We start from the raw sequence: 22832 nt of genomic DNA on the forward strand, positions 1-22832 counted from the left end.
TTTGTAAGCCAGAACCGGAAGTACGCGTTGCTTCACTATAACCTTGACTAAAGGGGGTTGGTCGAGCAAGCTGTCAGACCCAAAGAGAGAGAGAGAGAGAGAGAAAGTGAGAGATAGGAAGAGCCCTTCCGTGCTCCGCTCGGTGTTTCCCGATTAAACCTCGCCCTCACTCGGCCTCGCCTCTTCCTCTAGTACCGGACGACTTTTTTTAGTATCTACTGGGCGGACCTGGTGTGTGTGTCTCTGTGTGTGTGGGTTTTTTTACCCTCACCGGCCGACAGAAACATTTTACCGGGGGCGGGGAGGCAAACAAGAAGACAGAAGAAGAAGGAGAAGCGGGAAATATGGCTACGACAACCTGTACAAGATTCACGGACGAGTATCAACTCTATGAGGAGCTTGGCAAGTGAGCGACAAGCGCACACAGCATTCGGAGCGATGCGACTGTCGTCCCTTCAGCCCACGCCGCCGCTGGGACTGCGGGGGACGTCGGTCCCTGAGCTCCAGGGCCATGCTGCCAGTTTATGCGTGGGCGTGCGTGTGGCGACGTGCGCGCGGCTGTTTTTGGGTGTGCGCGCGCGCGGATGCGTTTAGTGAATGACCTGTTTTGAAAATGTGAACGATATTAGACGAATGCATAAAATAATAGGAATAATTTGTAAGTCGTAATTTATTTGGCAAACAAGCAACTTTTTTGAAAATATTTTTGACTCACAAGACAATTTTTCCTCATTTAAGTACTGCTACTGCTAGTAACGTTGTATTGAAAATAGTTTGTTGGAAATATACAACCTATTTTTGTATTGAAAATATTTGACACCTTAATACTATTTTTATTTAAAAAGAAAAAAAGACAATATTCTATTTTTTACCAAAAATATTTGCCATTTCTCAAAAATTTTATAGAAAAAATATATATTCTACTTTTTTTGTTGAAAATATACCACCTTTTCCAAGAAAATATGGGACTTTTCTGGACAGTATAAAACTTTATCTTCTCCAAAAATGTGACTTACATTTCTTGTGAAAACTATGATCCCATTTATAGAAAGATGATCCCGTTTATAAAAAGATCACACTTGTTTTTCCCTCATAGGAATTGCTGAAAATAGAAATGAGTTGTTTTTTGCTAATAGATATGCAGCGTGATGTGTTTATTTTATTTTTTATTCCAGGGGCGCCTTTTCAGTGGTGCGTCGTTGCGTGAAGCTATGCACGGGACAGGAGTATGCGGCCAAAATCATCAACACCAAAAAGTTATCGGCCAGAGGTAATAACATCCTGTCGAGTGTTGTAAGCTTTATCGTGTTGTACATGACATTTTTTCGTTGTTTTGACTTGTGCAGCACCAAAGAAACAAACTGGAATGAGATCAAAAGTTCAGTAATAGTGGTCAAAAGTTCAGTAATAGTGGTCAAGTTGAAAGTAAAGAGAACGGGCAAAAGCACTGCTCACTTTCTAAGTTTTTACTTTGTCATTTGTTTTTTTGCGAGAGGGAAGGACTAGTCTGACGGGTGTCGCCATCTTGGAAATAAATGGCCCAGTGTTGCTCCCTAGATGTCAAAATTGGAATTATTAATCTGAAAATTTGGAACAATTCCTGACTCATTTGCGCTTAATTTAAAATGACCAAATTATGTATTTTTTTTCTTATATAGCTTCCATACATTTATTTTCTAATCAAATTAGTATTTTCATTATTTTGATTTTTAATTGTTATTAGGTATATTAAATTGTTTTAGTATTAATTTAAAGTATGTGTAATTTTTTGTACTGTCTAGATTTTTTTGAATATTGATTGGTTTATCAAAACAAAGTATCAATAATTTTTATTCTGTGGCTTCGACGGTGTTGTGTTGTGATGCCCCATGCGAGTTATCCCGTCTGATGAGTCAATACGGGTTTTAATCAAGTGCCTTTTTCCAGCTGCCAATACAGAGCCTTTGCTAGCGTTGGCGACTAATGTTATCCAATACCAGTAACCCGGTAACCGACGAATGGCGTCAACAAAACCAGCTCCTCTGAATCTGCGTTCTCACCAATTTAGGAATATGAACTAAAAGGATTTTGTTCGCTTCAGAGTCAAATGGTCCTGACCTAGCGTCCCCGTTACTTACCAAGCACGGGAGATTGGTTGAAAGCGTACAATCAGGACTGTGATATCATTAGCCCTATCGCCCCCTCCCATCCCGTGTCAGTGCAGTGAGCGTCTTTTAATGCGATTAAATCCTTCCCAGATTATCCAGCCGCTATTAGCAGAAGGCTAACGGCTAATCCCCCACGATTGGCTTCTTGAGGCCCCATGTGATTTCCATTATTTACGATTGCCAATATTTAGTTTGTTTATTCATTTGTAAATTTGTTATTTTATGAATTAATATTAGTTTATATATATTCTATATTTTCTTTAATTTTTTAAAAAAAAATCAATTTTAGTTATTAGATTTCATGTTCAGTTTTAAATATACATTTTATTTTCAAATACACAAATTAAAAATGAAGGTGTGGGAGGGGGCGGGACTTGTACTTGATTGACAGTCATGGTGGCAAATGGTAATCGTGAAGTTTAAAACATGTCGTGACTTCTGCTCGCCTTCATTTCCCAAGGTTTGTTGTTTTTTTTTTTTCTGGTTAATTGTGACTTTTGTTCATCCATCAGATCACCAGAAGTTGGAACGAGAGGCTCGCATCTGTCGCCTGCTCAAACATCCCAACATCGGTGAGGACACGCACGCTCGTGCATTTTGAGATGATTATCGTTGCCGGTGCGAAACTAAATGTGTATTTGTGCGTTGCAGTTCGTCTTCATGACAGCATATCAGAGGAGGGCTTCCACTATCTGCTCTTTGACTTGTGAGTTGCGTCTTTCCTTTCACGGGCGTGAAGGTTAAAGGTCAAGGTTACGGTTTCTTCATGTTTACTTTGCTTTCCTGCTTGTTTCTTCTTCTCATTTCATCTCTACTTGTTTCTTCTCATTTTTTCCTCAGCCTCCTCTGCTTTTTGTGTCATCTCCACTCTTTTTTCCTCTCCTCCTTCCTCACCCCCTCTCCTTTTCCTTCCTAAACAATTACATAACTCTTTCCCGTGCACCCCCCCCCCCCCCCCAATGCTTGTACCCACTCCCACGCCGTCCGCATCCGTCTCTGTGCGATGTGATCCCCGTCTAGTTTCCATGGTAACCGTGTGGGCCGGGGAAGGGGATGAAGCAAGAAATCAGACACACTGTTCATGTGTCTCTCAATATGCAATTGTGTGTATTGAAACGCGTGTGTGTGTGTCGCCCTGCAGGGTGACCGGAGGTGAATTGTTTGAAGACATCGTTGCCCGAGAATACTACAGTGAGGCCGACGCCAGGTAGGAACGACACTCGATACAAGCCCCCTCCCCAACACACACACACACACTTTAGACAGCAAACTGGATTAAGTGCACTTGCGTGCGCTAATCCCATTTTGTCAAAGTGACGCCACTTTGGCGTGATTTTCCAAGTGATCCTTTCACTGGCTTGAACAGCTGACTTACTGTACCTATTGCAGTGTCCTCGCATGTGGCAAAGAAGAGCCACGGATACCCGCCAAAAATCTCCAGTTGGTTAGTGTGAGAATCGCAAATAGGTGGCCGTTCCCTATATTTGTACCCGAGCTTTTAGGAAGTCAGGTTTACGTCACATTTTGCCTTTTATTGTCCGTATTGCCACAGCACTTTTTCATCGGTGGGGAAAAAACATGATCACATTACTGTAAGTTGAGGTTTGTCTCCTCTTCCACGCTGCTTTATATATCTCCCTCCCACCATTAGGCGCTGACTCACTGGCAGACTCGACCCACTTGACAGACAGTCGGCGGAGGTACGAGCGCGGGAATGTGACACTTTGCCACTCAAAGCCACTGAAAGTCGGAACAGATCATTGCCGTTTAATGAATGGCTTGCTCGGAGTTATGACAGCAAATATTGAAATCTGCAGAGTCCGTTCCGATAGGTTTGATCGTGGCAGCGAGTAAGGGAGAGCAAGAGTGAACGCGCACAGTTGATTGGTGCCCAGTGGATTTATTAAAGCTCACTTAGTGTCATTAATCTGCTCCATTAGCTTTAATGAAGACAGACCACTCTTTCCATTAAACGTCTTTGTTTTATGGAGGGTTGACCCGCATGGAAGGGAGACGAGCAGCTTGGCATCGCCGTGACTAGATATGCATTATTCTTATTGGAGCACGAGCTTCGACTTTGCAACTCAATTTAGCTTTCACAAATGTGACAGTTTGAACATTTGAAAAACACGCAACATGAAAACAAAAACATTTGAGAAACCCCAACAATCGCAAACATACAAAATGCTGGAAAGTGAAAAGACAATCAGATGGAGATTTGCATTCAGAATTTCAAACATCCAAAAATGCACCTACGCTCGAAAATGCCATCGACCCAAAACACATTGACAACGCAAACGTTCCGATACATGAACGTTTGGAAATGGAAGAGCCAAACATCTTGCAAACAGCTTGCTATTGATAAAGTACATTTGTGCTTTTGTTAAGCTTTTCATTCAAATGTCATCATTTAGTGTAGCAGCTGAGGTTCAGATCCCCCCAATCCCCCCACCACCACAACCTCCCATCTTCTTAATGTCAGTCATCAAGGCCAGTTCCCTTCCCGCCGCCCACCTTCTCCCTTGGAGACCAGCGGGAAGTGGGACTTTAATTAGCGCTGGTAATTAGTCTGTATCACACACTGCGCACGCGCACACACAGAGTCAGATCAGGAACTGTTCTGCAACACACCTTGTCAAAATCACAATGTTTGACACACTTAAGTCTGCGCTAGGAGGCTTTTCTTTTTTTTTTTTTTTTAAACCCCACTAGGGGGCAAATGGTTGATTATATTTGGTTTGACTATTTTCAAGTCATTTTGGCTGTATTATAAGAATGTAGGTCAGCTCTGCCCAACAGATAGCGCTGTTTCCCCCCATTCAAAGCATGCAGTAACATTTGACCTCTTTCTCTCTGTTTGAAATATTGACATGCTAGACATGCACACCAAATTTCATGTTGCTACGTTAAACCAATTTGACTGCTTCCAACCAATATGTCAAACTTCCCGTGTCGTTCCAAGCGTGGGTTCTTGAGACTATTTTTGTGGCGACCCATGAGAGCCCTGCCAATCCAATTTGTCAATTGCCAATCTAAGTGAAGCAGCCGCCAATTTAAAAAAAAAAAAAAAAATCCTCTCGGATGAATTTGCCTGAATGTTCATTTTCATCTGTATAATCACACAAGTTGGTACATTTTAAGTTATGGCAAAGTGCTCCAAATGACTTTTGGCGAAGAATACTACAAATCATGTATATTGTTTATGATATGTCTTGGGAATGACAGAACGATTGAGATAGGACAATTTCTAGGCTGGTCCTCATTAAGAAATGGATTTTGGTGCATTTTGACACAAACACACACACATGCGTACACACAGCTCTCTCTCAGTACTCCCACTCACTAGACACACTGTGGGTGTGAATCCTGCAGGCTGCGTGTCTCTGAGCGCCTGCTATTAGTCACATATTCTGCACATTACACTCATTGCACATTGTCCACACACACACACACACACGTGCATGCGCGTCTCTTTCCGTGTAGGAAAAATAGCCTGGCACCAGTTCTCCGCATCCTCTGTGAATCACTTTCATTCGATACATAAGCGTTCCATTTAGCTAGCGCCCTTAAATAGCTTCCTCCGCTTTAATCGAGTGGATGCCTCTGTGAATTGCAGTGCGTGTTGCCCACTTGAGCAGCTAAACACCCCACCAGGAAAAGAAAGACTATTTTTTTTTTTTCTACTTTGCTAAGTGAGACTAACTTTGCAATTTAATGATATAAATTGTTTTAAATAGAATTGGGATAGATGCACTCATTTTTAAATAGAATTCTAGAGGCTGTCGCTGGGCAAAAATAAGTGTCTCAGAAAAACAAAAGTGTCATATTTCTTGTCTACTCAAGCACGGCCTTTTGAGGTTTTTAAATACATATTTGTCCAGAGAATGCAGCTGATAAAAAAAAATAAAAATACCCATTTCATACCAAAATGGCACTTTCCAGTCTTTTTCGAAATGAGATTTTTTTTGTAGGTTTGCTTATGATAGGTTTGCCTTTTAAATCTCATCTTGCTAAGCAAAACTGGGGGCTAAATTTTCTTGTTGATATTTTTGCGATCGGTGCCTTCAATTTGTCGGTAGACCTTTAGAAAGGACACAAGAAATTGGAATTTATGGCCCTCACCTTTTACAATATAGGTTAGTCGCAACATTAACTGAGATCGATAGACAGACAAATATAGATGAAATGTACAGACCGCGAGCTATACATTCAGTGGAGACAACATGATGGAACGTAATCAATGTTTTTGTTGAAGTCACTATACACAATGTTAATAACAAAGCTCACACCCACATTTTTGCTGGGTTTTTTTTGCATCCAGCCACTGCATCCAGCAGATCCTGGAGGCCGTGCTTCACTGCCATCAAATGGGGGTTGTTCACCGAGATCTGAAGGTGAGCAATGGCGAGGCAGCGTTTTTGTAATTAATTCATCAATTATTTGAAAAAAGAAATCTTGTAATTTGGATGTGGAGTAGTTAACTATATTAATATAACATTATACCATGCAAATGTATTCATTTCATTCGATGTCATTATAATTTAATTTAATGTTACATAAATGCAATCATTGACTCCATTTGTAATTTAAATTAATAACATGCCAGTTTTACTTACCCAAATATTTAATGGGAAAAAGGGATAATTACTTCAAATGTAATATATATTCATAATAAAATATTTCACACTTTTTTTTTATTTTGATTGGCTAATTTTACTTGAATTTTATTTGAATGAATAACCAAATATTACATTTTAGCATTAAAATATGAAAGTTGACTACCACCCAAAATTGCAGCACATACAGAGGGAGGTAAACAGGTTTTCTTTTTTGGAATTCCTAGACTACCACCCAGTTACTTCCCCGTCCGCTTTTGTAGTAAATAAACAAGACCCCAGTGACGATTTGTGGTAAATTAGTCAAACAGAATAAAAAGTGACTTTTGAGAGTCCCTCATTTGAGACGGTCCTATTCTTGAGAAAAAAAAAAAAAAGGGCAGCGATGTCAGGAGAGAGACGCTGGAGAGGCCAAGTGGGGATAGAAGCCCATTATTAGAGTCTCTTCTGACAGAGAATAATGAGACGTGCTATCTGGGCCAGCGAGATTGAGCCTATACAGCAACAGCACACTGCGTTGGACTGAAGGCGTAGGGACGGGCTGGGTAGGTGGTGGTGGTGGTGGTGATGGTGGTGGAGGATGGGGGAACGAAGTGAAATGTGTCATGTCTTTAAATAGCATCCATCTTTGTGTTTGGTGTCTGCTGTGTGCAAACCCTCCAGCCAGAGAACCTGCTCCTGGCCAGCAAATGCAAGAACGCGGCGGTGAAGCTGGCTGACTTTGGCCTGGCCATCGAGGTGCAGGGGGACCAGCAGGCCTGGTTTGGTAGGTAGACAAAAGACAAGGAAGATGTTACGCAACAAAATATTGCTGCGTGCTTTGAATGGAGAAACCATCTGATGGACAAATGTCAACATTACATTTTTGTTGCAATGCACTCTTGTGGGGACACAATTTCCTGCCTGTAGGTTTTGCTGGTACACCAGGGTACCTGTCCCCTGAGGTCTTGAGGAAGGAGGCATATGGTAAACCTGTGGACATCTGGGCCTGTGGTGAGCTCCACTTAACCTGAACACACTTTGCACAACACAAGACATTGTTTCACTAACAATAAAGTGTGTGTGCGTGTGTTTCAGGGGTGATCCTGTACATCCTGCTGGTGGGTTACCCTCCTTTCTGGGACGAGGACCAGCACAAGCTGTACCAGCAGATCAAGGCCGGAGCCTACGATGTGAGACCTCACCCGCGTCCTCTCTTTACTCATCAAACGCTTCCTCTTCTTTTTGCGTCCTTCACCATTCATTTTCTCATTTCCTCTTATTAGGTAGGAAAGTTAGTACTAGGTAGAAAGGAAATGGGTAGGTAGGTTGTAGAAAGTAGGTGGTTAAGTATACCCCCTCTCCCAAAATATTCTTGAACCCCCTAGGTGCTAGCGGATGGATGAGTAGGTAGGTCATTTAAAAGATGTCTTGCTCAATGAAATTTTATTCTTTCTTTTTTTCTTGTTCCAAGTTCCTCTTTGATTCCCTTTCCTGCGTTTGGTGTTCTCATATTTCCACTCACTTCCTCCGGTCCGGCTTCCTCTCCTTTCTCACTTCCCAGCTGTGCCGCTGTTTCTTTTTTTGGCCGCCGTTACGTAACTCAGCTCTCTCTCATTCATATTTTAGGGGGTGGAAGCCTCCCCTCGAGACTTTTTTAAACTGCGTGCCGACTACTTGAGCAGCATTACATAGCCTTCTAACCTGAGCCCAGACGCCTCACATAACATGCGCTCACTTCCTCTGTTGCTAAATAAAAAACAAACCACCAAGTTGATGGAAATGATCCAGATTGTTTATTATTATTATCATCATCATCATCACATTCTATACCAGCATGCCCTCTGTGGCCTTTTAGTTCCCTTCTCCAGAATGGGACACGGTAACCCCGGAGGCCAAAAACCTGATCAACCAGATGCTGACCATCAACCCAGCCAGAAGGATCACCGCCCAGGAAGCCCTCAAGCACCCGTGGGTCTGCGTAAGTGTCGTACACAGGTCCGGGCGGGCCCCGTCGCCATCTCCATCCCTGCTGCAGTGTAGATCCATGCTCGGTGCTAATTGTCCTCTGGTTGTCATAGCAACGCTCCACGGTGGCTTCCATGATGCACAGACAGGAGACAGTGGAGTGCCTGAAGAAGTTCAATGCCAGGAGGAAACTCAAGGTTTTACTTTTGATGTATTTTATTGCACTATGTGTATGTCAGCTTTTAATCATCAAGTAGAAACGTGACTCTCCTTCAGCCTTGTTTTGTTTTTCTTTGCCACCCAGGGAGCCATCCTCACCACCATGCTGGTCTCTCGGAATTTCTCCGGTAAGTCTCCTCCTCACACCAGCCAGTCCTTCAGCACTTTAGGAGCCGTGCATGAGCGCTACTTAATACCATGAGAGCAGATTACACTTTGGTTTTGAGAGGATTATGTCACCGTTTTGGAGGACAATCCCGCCGTTTGCCTCAATATTGTCGATCGGGACGCGACAGTGGCAAAATGTCGGCATGCTCCTCGGCAAGCATCCATTGACGCACGTGTGCTATGTGTTTTTTTTTTATGTGAGCTGATATGCTTTTGCCAAACCGTTTCCGGTGACTCTTTCCCACACAGGTGGGGGAGGTGTGTCTATTTAAACGTTTTATTGGTGTTAAATTGCGAATGAATATCACGTTGACTGGGAATTTTGCCTCCTTGTAACCGTCATTTTTTTGCAGCTTGCTTGAATGGCTATGACTTCTGTCTCATATTTGTGTGGATATACAGTATCTCACAATATGCAATGTAAATTAAATGGCACAACATGAAGAAATGCTACTTTGCTACAGTTTAAAGTACAGTGGAATTTTGGTTTTTGCGAACAATCCGTAAATTAAGACCACAGCAAGATTCCCCAGAGGAAATAATGTAAAACCGCTCAATCTGTTCCAGACACCCTAAAATATGAACAAAACAGACATTTTATAGAGAACTGCAATTTTACAAAACAAAAGTTTTAAGTACATATAAATGACTAACAAAGTGGATCAAAACTCGGGCCCATCTCGCCATTTTTTGTTGTTCTTGGGTAGACATTTTTGCATTATTGCTGTCACATCATTTCATACCGCTCAATGGAAGTTCAATTTGGCAGCTTGCGGCAAATACAACAAAAATTGTGAGATACCGTATCGATGATAAAAGACAACATGGAGTTTTGCTTTTTTTGCTTTTTTTTTTTTTTTCCTCTCCAAGTGGGTATTATGGGTCAACTGTCTTGCTTTATAACGGCCACAAAAAAAAAAGACCCAGTGGTTGTCCGGGTTGTTTGTGTGCTCTTTCTAACTCTCTACCTGTCTCCTTCTTCGCTCTTGACCACATTTCTCTTTGCCTTCCTCAGGAAGTGTCTTGACGTCATAATAATCAGGTGACTTAAACTCAGAAAGCGAGAGACAATGGGAAAATGTATTTACAATTGACGACTTTTTTTGCGATGCGATTTTCAGTTGCAACGTGTCTTGATATTGTCGGACAGTTCACCCCAATGGCGAATATGGCTCTGTTACCATGACGACAGGCGGAAGGGTGGCACAGCTAGGGCGTTGCGTTGGTGCGTGTGGGGGTTAAAAAAAAAAAGTCAGCAGACACATCAGCAAACAACAATATCAACGTTTTGTTATCAAACGTGTCCAATTTTTTTTATATTGCCATTGCACCGTTTACAACTTAGATAAATAGATTTTTATTTTCTAAGAATAAAAGGCAGGGTTTATTTTTCCACACGAATGCCACTGCTATTTTCAAAAGAAGTTGCATATTTTTTTTGTTCGTTTTTTACTTCATTTGAAAACACTTTTTAGGTTTATTTTCTTTCATGCTGTTTGTATTTTTTCCCATTTTAGTTTTTCAGGGTTCAACATTAATGATGGAGTTAACCCATTCCAGTTCTCAGTGGCTCAACTCAGACCTTTTTTTTTTTCCCTGTTAAGTTGAGCAGCCACTGGGAAGAAAGCCATCAGTTCTGTCTCGCTCTTTCTGACAGTTTGGACCTGACAACTGTTATTGTCTTGTGTGCCACTCAAACATTGCCGACCGCTTTACGGCTGGACGTTTAAGTCTCCTTTGCGTTCCGCGGCGCTCATTTCCGCCCTTGCTCTCTTTCCCACCTGTGTGCGTGCGTGGTCGGGTGTGGACAGTGGGCAGCCGGCAGACCACCGCTCCGGCCTCTGCGCTTCCGGTCTCTGTCAGCGCCGGTACCACAGCGGGTACCGCCGCGGGGTTGGTGGAACAAGGTAGCGCACGGCGGCACGACCCATGGGCATGCCGCCTCCTTGACCCCGCCCCCTCCCTCCATTTTGGATTCTCTCCCCTCCCTCTCTTTCTCAGCATGGGAGCTCAGAGCATGATGGCTGACCATGTCGACCTCCACGTTTGCATCTTGAGCAGGCCTTCCATCTCACGGCCAATTTTTATAACCCCAAAGCAAATAATGTCAAACCCTTATCAAACGAATTATTATTTCGTTATTTGACATTTGGGAAACAAGCCTTGATATGGCACCAAAGTGCGAATCGTGAAATTCGCCCGCTTCAAACCAAAATGGCCAACTTCCTTTTCCATTTCTGCAGTCTTGAGACTTTTTTCACACGTCATCCTATAATGATGGTATTTCCCAATTTTGCTTTTATTGCTTAAACTGGTGTTTGGGGGATTTTAAAGAACTCACTCATCAAAATACACGTGTTAAAAGCAGTTTTCACGACAATAAAGAATTCATGTAAATTTCATGTTGATCCGAATTGATCGACTTAATTTTGACTAAAACAAAACAAAAAAATCAGCCACTCTGGTCTGAAAATTTCAGATGACGGAAATGCGACATTTCAAATGTGAACCGCTTTGGATGGAAGGCCGGGCTAGCATCATCATTTGGTTTCATGTGTGCTCAAACCCTTCATCACCTTCATCATCATCCCTTGCCTCACGGCATGGCTTGCACCCATGCAGAGCGCCCCCCTCCTCCTGTCCTCTATTTTCTTTTACCTCCACCCTTTTATATTCTATCGCCAGCATCGTTTCCTCCTCTTCCTCTCTCCTCTCCCTCCATCATTATTCTTCCTTCTCTCTTTCTTGCTTTCCTCCGGCTCACAAAAAGGACGCTGGGTTTTAAGGATGGAACTTCCCGAGAGCTGTGTGGTGAATGCTGCATGGTGGGGGCACGACGAGGATGATGATGAGGGTTAGGGTTGGTGCATGTTGAAGATGCGAGGCTGGGCTGGTTCTTATTTAGATGACAAATAAATAATGCCCCAAGGACACGCAGCAATGAGTGCGGCTTTCATTACCGTGACGGCTTTCGGACATTTTGACTATGCCGGTGGATTTGTAGTTGTGGAAGCGGAGGCCAGAGGGTGCGGGAAAAACCAGCGCCTCCAAAGACGATCGAAGCATTTTTACCTGAGCACTTTGAACTTCATATGGACTCCACATTCTACAATTGTTTTTTAAATCAAAGTGCGACTCCGTTTATTTTCATTTCTTTGTTGTTTCACTAAACAGCAGTTCACCTTTTTTGTTTGGCACTTGGCGTCATGATGTCGAAACGGCGACGTACTCGAGCTGGCCCGCCCGCCCCTTTTTTGGAGTCAAAAAGAGACCTCCAATGTAAGCAGATGCAGCCTATGACAGTCCAGCAGTGACTCTGTCCTTGATTCCGTTGGAAGCCCCCCCACCTCGCTTCTTTGAGCTCCAATCAAAGATTTATAGCGGGCTGCCTCCCCCTATCAGGCTCACCAGGAGCCGCCGTCTTGCATATTCACACTCACAAATAGAATCAGCATCTACCCAGATGTGTGGCCTAGAAAAAGTCCCCCTGTGATTTTTATACACATGTGGACAGCAATTCCATGCCCATCCTCGCCTCTAATGGTGCCTATGCTGAACTGATCATTTTTTTGGTTTTACTCTCCTCTCCTCCTATCTTTCTTCTTGCTTCATGTGTATTTTGTGCAAAGGTAAGGAGAAAAGCCTGGCCTGCCCCAAGCCCCCATCCATGCTGCCTTTTTCTTTTTTTCTTTCCAGCTTGTCTCTTGGAGTATCTTTCGAATCCGAGACGTACCTCTGACTATTCTTTTTTTCCTCTCAGGTTAAGGCAGTTGGAAGCATACAATTCCACATTCCAGAATTAGATTGGCTGATCTCTGATTTTGTAATAATTGAAGAATACATTTTTGAATGAGAGCCAGATTGGTGTATTTGTTAATTATAATCAATTTACTTCAAATATAACATTTGTTTGTTTTCTTAATTATATCTGAATGGGATGGTTAAATCTGTCTGAGTATTCTCGACCCCTGTTTGCCCCCTTTCTACTTTTCGAAAGGAACTCCATGCAGAATTAAAGCCTTTTCTTTTTTTTAAATGAAACATTTGAACAGCTTCTTGCTTGTAAATTATTATAAGGAAGAGGCATGGAGAGGAAGAAAGAAAAAAAAATCGGGCTTTTATGCAACCCGACCGGCTGCCGCTGACATGATTGTGCGTGATTGGACTTGAAAATTCACTCAGACCTGTGAAAAATTGAAAAGAAAAAACTGAAGTAAAATGGTCACAGGAAATGAGCTTCACAGCAAATGAGCTCACCGAAAAGTGACGATCAGCGAGACACTTGAAGAGACAGATTCCGTATGAAATCTGGTTAGGCTTTGTCCGTCACCTGACCGAGCGTTTTGGAAACGCGTTTTGGTCAAAAGCAGCCATTTTATGCTTTCCCGCCGGCTGGCAAAAAAACAAAGTTGTTCGATCTCACGGTTATCTTAAAAATAATTAAAAAAAAACCCCTGCCAAGCAAATTTCACAAGATGATATTTGGAAATGTATCTATGATGACTAGGCCCACAAAAAAATACTCTCACTCACCGTCTCTGCCTTGCGTTTGTCCTTGCAGCAGCCAAGACTTTGCTGAACAAGAAGGCCGACGTGAAGGTACGAGCTCTCCGCCTGCTTCTTCTTTCTCTCCTATTCCTTCCCACCTCTGTCGTTTTGTCTTTTCATCGTCATCCGATGCTACTATTTAATTAATACAACCCTAAGCCAAACATGCAAGTTGTTGACACGACTGTTGTACTACTTTCCTAATTAGGGTGTTGAACAGAATGTACCAAAAAATGCAGTCTAGTTGGTGAGGGTTTTTTCTTTTCTCCCTCCAAAAATATGAATCAGTGAATTTGTAGTATAATAGTATAATAGTGAATGTGTGCGGCTTTATTGAAACAAAAAAAAAAATCCTTAAAATGTCACCTTTTAAGGGCTTGCTGTCCAATTTAAAAAAAAAAAAAAAAAGTCGTGAGCTTTTCTGTTGTTTTGATATCCAGTCAACATAGCTTGATTAGACAGATAAAAAAAAATCAGTAACAATTAATTTATTAGTCGTGTACCTAAAAAAAAAAAAAAGGTGATTTTATATATTGCGAATTTCTGGGATGACATCACATGCATTCATGGGATTGTGTGTGCGCTGAAGTCAGCACCTCCATTATCTTGGATCTCCATCACCATCTGTCAACGTGTCGGTCTTCATCTCACCCCATCTGCTCTTGAACCCCCAAATTCTACCACTAAGACCTCCACCCCCTCACTTGTGTATGCCTGTGTGTGTGCTTGTGTGTCAAATGCGCCTGGGCTTCCAGGAATAGTTGACGGTCTGGACCCTGGAAACTCAGACGCCAAAAATAGATGCAATGGTTGCCTGGCAACAGGCTCCTTTTCATGCTTCCATCTTTTTCTTTTCTTCCGTCATTTCCCCAAAGTTCCGCCGTGAATGTTTCCTTGAACTTCTCCAAATTGCTTTTCCCTTCATAACTCAACCACCCGGTTCCATTTTGTATGTTTTTGTTGTTGGAGGCGGGCGAAGCGTCATTCTGCCTCCTTCTTTTGCGTTAACAAGTGCTCTTTTTGTTCTCGCTGCCATTTTATGGGTTACTTTCCTTCCCTCCCCTGCTTTTTTTCTCTCTACCATCAATTCATCCATGCATCGGTCAATAAATCCATCATCATCATCCATCCATCCATCGTTTGGTCCGAGGGCAGAAACGCAAGTCCAGCTCGACTGTGCAGTATATGGTGAGCATGCTGTTTATGCTCAATTTTATTTCTTTATTTTTAAATTTTTTGGGGGGGGATGCTTTGCTTTTGCTGTGGAAATCGTCTCCTTCACAAGTCATAGAAAAAGATAAACGATGTATTCTGAAAAGCTGGAATATCTGTCCTCCCTTGCAGCATAAGACAAAGGAAAACAAAACCACACTACACATTATTTCAAAACACTGATTTGACAAAAATGGCCGCCTAAAACCCAAATGGCTAACTTCCTGTTTATTGTCGGCCATTTTTAAGGCGGCGTTACTCAGGGCTCATACTGCGGACCCCTAAAATTCATAAATGTAGGGACTTTTCCAGCAGATGTAAATACACAAACATTATCACATGACTTGAGCGAAAGAGGAGTTGATTTAATGCCGCCTGGCAACACGCTGCTTTGATTCATCCCATTTCTTTTCCATTCATCTATCGGTGCTTTGCTTTCTGCTCCCACTTTGGAAATCAAAACGTCTAGGGTCATGACATTTTTCAAATGTGACACCTCCGTAACTGTTATGTGAGTCTGTGTGAAGTTCATACGCGCATAAGGGACCATCATGACGTACGTAAATCGGGATTAACTCTCTCACACACTGCCGAAACGATTTTAAAGTTACGGTAATGCTCTCATTGGTTACAAGGGTTTCATTTAATAGACTGAAATGTGTGTTTTTGTATCGCATGAGCGTATGTATGAATTATGTCATCTCATAGACCTTCCACTCTTCCCTGGTTTCCTTTCCTTACACACACTTGCACACACATTTGCACGCACACACTTTCTGTCATTTATTCGAACAAAGATGTCGTCGTGTTTTTAAAGCGTTCATATGCAGATGTCACTGTGATCAAGTGACCGGGCCTCCGCTTTGACGGTTTCAAAGCAGTGCTTGACGGATGAATATTATTATTAGGATGCTTTATTGTGTGCGTGTAAAGTGGACACAATTAAAAACAAAACCAAAAAAAAACGGTGCAACGATGGCAACAGCACGCGGATGCTAACCTTAACAGCTCCAAAAATACTTTCCAACATACACTTTTACCGTATCTTACTTATTTTGTCAGGTGTTCTCCGCAGTTATATTTTATTTTTCGGCTTAGGCTTCTATTTTGAATGATGAGATGCAAAATTAGGATTCTAGCGAGGTTAACAGTGCATGTGACAATCTCACACACGCACTTGCACGTGGGCATGACGCGCGCACACATACACACACACACACACACACTTTCCTTGCTAACTCTTGGTGTTGTATCTCCTCCCTCTGCTCTCCCTGCACAGCCTCAGACAAACAGCAAAAACAGCATAGTCACCAGCCCCAAGGGAAACATCCCTTCACCTGCTCTGGTATTTAAGCAACATCCCCTGCCGCACCTCCTCTCGGACCCCCCCGACGCCGTTGTGTGTGTGTGTGTGTGTATACATGCGCGCCTCTCTCGCCCGCACACAGCGTGTAGTGTGTGTTGTGCTTTGTCTCGCCGTTTGTGTGTTATATTATTTGTTTGTGTGGCCCACACTCAGCAGGTGGAGTTGTTTACCACACACAAATGCGCAAACACGCACGTGGGCAGGGGCCGACAAGCACGGCTTGTTCGGGATGTCGTCCCGTTTGTTGTTTTTTAGGGCTCCCCAACACGACAACTCAAATTGTCACACTTTCATCGTCCGAAACTTGAACTGCAAAAGCCGATTTTATTCAAATACGAAATGAATACAAATTTGACTACCAATCATTTTCAACACATTTATGGAACACACTCTTGATGATGTCGGCAGCCATCGCAGATTCCTGCAGACTAAACATGGCGATCTACTCGGATGATGTTTTTTTTCCCCCGCCTCTTGTGGTACGAGCGTGTGCTTACCTGTACATGTATGTATCGTGTTGTGGCGGTGGTCCGGTATGAGAAACTATTATTGCTGTGGGAGGCTAATATCTGAAATTTCATATTTGTTGTATTCATTTAGCAGTTTTTCCTGATATTGCTTAATTCAAGAGTGTGTGTGTGTGTGTGTGTGTGTGTACACAGATTTCCGCTAATCACTTTGACAGATTCTTCTTCTCCTCCCCTAACATTATTTTCTCTCTACTTCCTGGTTTCCTTTTTTGATTCTACACTTTTCATTCTTCTCACATCTTTCATCTTCTTCTCCCCCTCCCACCTCCTCAGGAGCCCCAGACCACCGTCATCCATAACCCGGTGGACGGGACTAAGGTACACCCCACCCCGCATGAACACCCATCCCAAGCACACCTCGTCTTCCTGTTTGTTTTCTCTGTTCCTTTCTTTCCATCCTGTATTCATCTGTGAGCGGGGCTTTGCTCATTTGTGTGTTTGTTGAAGTTGGTTTGTTTGGGTGGCCGTGGCTTTTCCATTCGTTCATTGCCATGTGTCGCGTGTGAATAGCTCCATCCTAATAATGGTGTGTCCTCCTCCTATGTGGCCTGTCTGCATCCAGGAATCATCGGACAGCAGCAACACCACTGTGGAAGATGAAGATGTGAAAGGTAAGACCACACACAATCACACAGGAACACACACAAGCACAGAGCCCTCATGTGATTCATTGACGACCCCCCCCCCCCCCCCCCCCAACGCTGTTCTCCAAACCGAGTGGCAATGCAAATAGACGACAACAAGCATTTGAAATTGCGTGAACCCTGGCACAAGGCTGCTGTCTTGATTTATTGGCTTAAGCATGTCGGATGGACTGCTTGCTGAACAGGCTCGACAGGTGGATGCGCCAAAAATGGAGTCCAACTGACCCCTTGTGGAGCTCGGAGGTACTGCACTACACAACGCGTGCGTGTTCCGAAGCGTGTTTTGGGAAACAATGACCACAAAATTTGGTTAGAAATGCAAGAAATCATTTGATGGCTAGATTTTTATGTATTTTATGTATATCTATTTATTGAGATAGAGAGAGAGAGAGGTCCATTTCAAGTACCAAGAAAACTGATTTGGGCCGCACTTTTGGCACCCTTCGATTGAACTCGACAGAGTTTAGTGTGTTGATTGGGCGTCACGGATCGCTCATTTCCGGAGCCCTCCCCATCCGACCAATTAGCCCAAATTCCTCTTCCCAAGTGCACCACGCCGAATCGAAGCGCTTGGTGGAAACGAGCAGTTGCGGCGCACGCACGTGTCCTTGCGAGCCAGCACACACCTCCGCCGCATTTGAGCTGACTACAGTGCGTCGAAACCAGGTCACCGATGTATCATTTGGGTGCCAAGTGAACAGAACAGAATGTACGCTTCCGCCTCTTCATTTGAAAGGCTTTGCCGCCCTCTCGCCGATCCCTTAGCAACCTTGGCCAAAGCCATCATGCAGTGCCGCGTCTCCTCATCAGCACCACGACGAGTCTTGAGAAATTTTAACTAAATTTTATTATATACAGTATAGACTACAAAACAAACTGATGAATAACTAGTTTTGAAATCAGAGACCAGTAAAAAACTATTCCAATAAGATCAATGGTAATAAAAAAAACATCTTTATTTTTTAAAAGTGGAGACATTGTATGATTTTTGTATTGATCCATGAAGTCAATTTGTCTTCACGGGCCACATAAAATAATTAGGTGGGCCGTAGCTGGCCCCCGGGCCTTGGGTTTGACACCTATGTTCTACATGGACAAGCTAACAATACTTATCGCACTCCCATAATTGATTATAATAACAAACAGCATTGCCTGTTTTCAAGACTTTCATACTAGACCCTTGGAAAATATTCTCCCCCTGTACCCAAAACGTTGAAGAACCCCCTACCCTTGCTACCGACTTGGTTTGCTCTGCAGAGCACCTTGGGGGTTGGGGGCCGGGGGTTAAGGCTCGGGTGGGTGTTCTTAATTTAGCCCGGGAGCAGGAAAACGGCGACGCGGTGGCATCAAAGGCACGGAGATTTTGCAGCCCGTCTGGGATAGACTTGCACAAATCGGACGACGGTGCGCCAGGTATCGGACCTCACGCAAGTGGGCCCGAGGGGGCGGATAGCGGCAAGAGTAGTTGGTTGGCGGAGGTCTTGGTTGGATCTGGTCAAGGCAGTCTGGGCTGGACAGCTGCTTTGTAACCCAACACGTACGCCGCTGTGGTTAGTCAGAGGCCAGAAAATACAAGTAAGTCTGTTTTAGTTTTGCCTCTCAACATCTCTCTTTCGGGCTCGAGGCTAGTCCTCGTCTCTTGGTAAACGTAGATCCATCATCATGGTAGTTCAAATGAAATCAAACTTATTCCTTTTCTAATTTGCCCTCCTGACACCCACGCAGAGTTTGCTGGTAACGTAGCGGCTCCATCTGAAATGGTGTGAAATAGGCCCGCCTTTGAGCACGTTTGCATTGATTTGCGTCCTTCCTCCAACTCAGCCGCCGCCAAGTTCGCCGAGCTGCTGGGCTCCGTGCGCAGGGGCTCGGACGGAGAAGGCCCGCCCGCATCGCCGCCCCCCCGACCCCGGCCCTCTCCCACACAACCCCCCGTTGTTGCCCCCATGCAGAGTAAGTGGGCCAGCGCACGCCCCTGCTCAAATGTGGCCTCCAACTTTTCTCACTATTAATGTGACCTGTACAACTCAATCAAATGAGCACTGTTAAAAGGACGCCTGAGTAAATCCAGATTGGGTTTAAATGGGTCCTCGTGACTGTTTTTTTCGATTGACTTGTACAGGTCACAAGAATATTTTTTTTTTCTTAACTTGCAATGGGAACAGGGGTGTTTAGACTTTTTCTCATCCAAATGTATACGTCCCTCCTCATGGCATTTTGCCCAGTGTCCCGGCTAACAGACCTGGTGAGCAGCGTTCGTAGGGCGCCTGCTCCCAAACCCGACGCCGCTCCGGTTCCAGTCACGGCTGCCAGGTCGGCGCAAGCCACCTCCCCGCCTCCCCCTCACCCCTCTTCCAGCCCCTCCCCTTCCTCCTCCACCTCCTCCTCATCCTCCCAGTGTAAGTACGTACTGAAGTTCTGGCGTGCAGGCATGTCACCGGTTGCACTTGGCCTGCAAGGCATTGTGGGATGAGCTGCCTTGAATTCTTCTGCTGTGGTTGACACATCGCTTCGTTCTTCGTTATGCGACTGAGCGCTTTGAGATGTTGGCACGAGAAAATAACTGTGTGTGTTCTTGTCGTGGCGGTGAGCAAGTGGCCTGTTTTTGGGTTGACCACTCGGAAACGTTTGTTCACTGTGGGATGGAACTTGAAAACTAACAGCAACGCTACAGTTATATTATTGTTGCACGTAATCGGTCAATAGCTCGTTTAAAATCGGCATCAAGTTTGCTCACGTTTGTTGAGTTTGCGAGACATCTCTACGACATTGTTGTCCTACTTAATGCAATCATCTCGACTCTACAACAAGCGAGCATCAAAATTCCGGCACTTTGTTTTTTGTTGAAACGATTGCTCCCTTGACTTTGCAGCCCGCAAACAGGAAATCATCAAGATCACCGAGCAGCTCATCGAGGCCATCAACAATGGAGATTTCGACGCTTACGCGTGAGTCAGCATGCCCGTGACGTTTGACACTTGCAGGTTTTGGACTCTATGTGATTTTTTTTTTTTTTTGTGTGTCTTTCCCTTACCAGTAAAATCTGCGACCCGGGCTTGACTTCCTTTGAACCGGAGGCACTGGGCAATTTGGTGGAAGGGATGGACTTCCACAGGTTCTACTTTGACAACCGTAAGACTCTTGTGTCAACATCATTTCTTTGACAGTCAATGCAACTGTCATTCTTGACTATTTAGTTATGATAAGAAGTGAAAGTAATAAATGTGCTGTCCATCCATCCATCCATCCAGTGCTGTCAAAAAACGACAAGCCGATCCATACCACCATCCTGAACCCTCACGTGCACCTGATCGGCGAAGATGCCGCCTGCATCGCGTACATTCGCCTCACGCAGTTTGTGGACGGGCAGGGCCGGCCGCAATCCAGTCAGTCTGAGGAGACCCGAGTGTGGCACCGCAGGGAGGCCAAGTGGCAGAACATACACTTCCACTGCTCCGGAGCACCAGCCGCCCCGCTGCAGTAGTCGGGTACTCGCCGCTTTTCCAGCGCAGCGCTAAAAGAACGGCGCACACCTCCGCCAAATTGCCTTAATCGTCTGTGACTGCCAGAGCCCAGAATCAAAATGGCGCTGTCATATTCTCTCAAGCGGCAAGTCACTTCCAAGGCACAAATCGAACAAATTGTTAAACAAGCTGATGACATTTGGCCTTGGCGGAGGTAAAGTGCTTTAGCATGTTGAGCTTAACGATGCTGATGTTTTTCCAAGAATATGATTCTGATTGTTTGCCAGCTGCGTGGGTGAGAGAATCTTCATTTGTTTTGTCAGGAGTGAAGAGGAGGACGACGATAATCAAGACACACACACACACACACACACACACAATTTGAGGCTTCACTTGTGTCACTGCACTGGAAACACTCTGTAAAGTTTGAAATCCTTATTGTAACAATGAATACTAATTATTACCCATTTGTATACAATGTGTCATTTGTACCATGAAAATGATTGACGCCAGTGGTTTGTAGTTTAATGACTTGTTTTGGTTTTATTAAGGACGCATGCACCCTGTGGCTATTAAGTGGAACGTCATAGGACATCAGTATACAGGTGATGTGTATTTTTTTCTTTTTTTTCTTGAGTAATTTGTTTATTATGCTGTATGTTACCCATGATGCTCGCACCCCGACTCGTTGTGTCTTTGGGTGCGTTATATTTGAATGTTTTATATTTTATTTTTTAAAATAATGTGAGGGTTAGGGGGTCAGCTTAGGCCAGTGTCTTCCCATTCAGAATTATGAATAGTTTAAACGTAGTGGACGAGTCATGTGCCAGAAGAAAAAAAACTGCCAAAAAAACATAATCATTCAATTTAATCCAAAATGTATCACTTGTGTTTTTGTTGTCTTTAAGTAAAGTAAGTATTCAGTTAGTTTAGAGAAAAGGGGGCTGCATTTGTTTGCGTTTTTTTTTTTGGTCCTCAGCTTTTAATGATTCTTGAGTGTTTATGTTTTGACATTGTCATTTAAGGGCACATTGCACCATTTTTAAAGGGAGCACTTTTTTCCCCCGTGTACATTTATGTCCCAAGTTCTTCAAATTTTTAGGGAGAATTTTCGTCATAGCCAGAACCTCATAAATATTTAATCATGTTCAAAAACAAAAAGGCTGAGTGATGTAGCTGAGGTCAAATCAGTGCATGTTTGCCAGCACCTCTCCAAATGTGCAACCTACTCAAACACAAAACTTCCCCGGGTTCATTTAAATTCTAGTGTTGCTATTCAAACTCACAAGCGTTATTAATTCTGCTAGGATAGGAAACAATTTTCAAACTTCCTGTTCATTTTGTTGCCGTAGTCCCCTAATTGCGTTCCCACATAAAAAAAAAAGAAAAAAAAAGAATCTATCAGCATGTCCGAGCGTATGGTTCTTTCTCAGTGTGTTTACAGTATAAGACTCACAACTATTTAAATCATTAAAAAGTTCTCCCGCTATGTATAAATGATGATTTCCTACTCTCGTAGCCTATTCCTTAATCACTACATAGAAATTGACCACATTTTTGGCCTGACAAGTGTAGTCTCAGTCCCACAACCTTTTTGGCTAATCTGTATCTATTTTCTCTGTGCTTATGATGTATAAATATAAAGCTATTTTTGTCTCCAGATGATCTAACTCAGATGAATATTATATAAAGAGATGATTTTGTACAAAGCAGTCAAGCACAAAACCACAAGCGACTTCTCGTCCTTACCCGCTCGATGGTGGCGCTTTTGCTTGCCTTCTATTTATTGCCCTGCATTTTCGACCTTGCAGCTTGTGTTGTTTCCCTCGTTTTAATTCTGTGCGATGCGATGGCGCTTTCGTGCTCTTTTGTTGTATCCTGCCGTGCTACTTTTCCGCTCTTGTTTGGGCAACTTGTGCTAAAATGTGTTCTCAATAAAATGGCAACGTTGACATATAGAAAGTAGCAATTGCT

The 22832-nt window shown here is 43.5% G+C and overlaps 1 protein-coding gene across 15 annotated transcripts; it reads left to right on the forward strand.

Moving 5' to 3' along the window:
* Positions 1–86: 86 nt before the first annotated feature.
* Positions 87–22820, forward strand: camk2b1 (calcium/calmodulin-dependent protein kinase (CaM kinase) II beta 1). 15 transcript variants are annotated; one of them, XM_061279138.1, is made up of 22 exons: positions 87–406; positions 1176–1270; positions 2660–2719; positions 2799–2853; positions 3289–3354; positions 6469–6541; positions 7427–7529; positions 7673–7756; positions 7841–7935; positions 8601–8723; positions 8824–8907; positions 9015–9057; positions 10909–11004; positions 13659–13696; positions 14801–14833; positions 16137–16202; positions 17027–17071; positions 17316–17364; positions 20267–20342; positions 20432–20526; positions 20646–20882; positions 21182–22820. In XM_061279138.1, the coding sequence occupies exons 1-21, from the start codon at positions 345–347 to the stop codon at positions 20876–20878; spliced, it is 1674 nt and encodes a 557-aa protein (XP_061135122.1). In that variant the 5' UTR covers positions 87–344; the 3' UTR covers positions 20879–20882; positions 21182–22820. The 15 variants fall into 15 exon arrangements, with proteins under 15 accessions (XP_061135122.1, XP_061135124.1, XP_061135125.1 ...); XM_061279140.1 differs by lacking the exon at positions 17027–17071 and having other exon boundaries at positions 88–406; XM_061279141.1 differs by lacking the exon at positions 16137–16202 and having other exon boundaries at positions 88–406.
* Positions 22821–22832: the final 12 nt, after the last annotated feature.

The sequence above is a fragment of the Syngnathus typhle genome, linkage group LG5 (assembly GCF_033458585.1).
Source record: "Syngnathus typhle isolate RoL2023-S1 ecotype Sweden linkage group LG5, RoL_Styp_1.0, whole genome shotgun sequence".
NCBI classification, from domain to species: Eukaryota; Metazoa; Chordata; class Actinopteri; order Syngnathiformes; family Syngnathidae; genus Syngnathus; species Syngnathus typhle.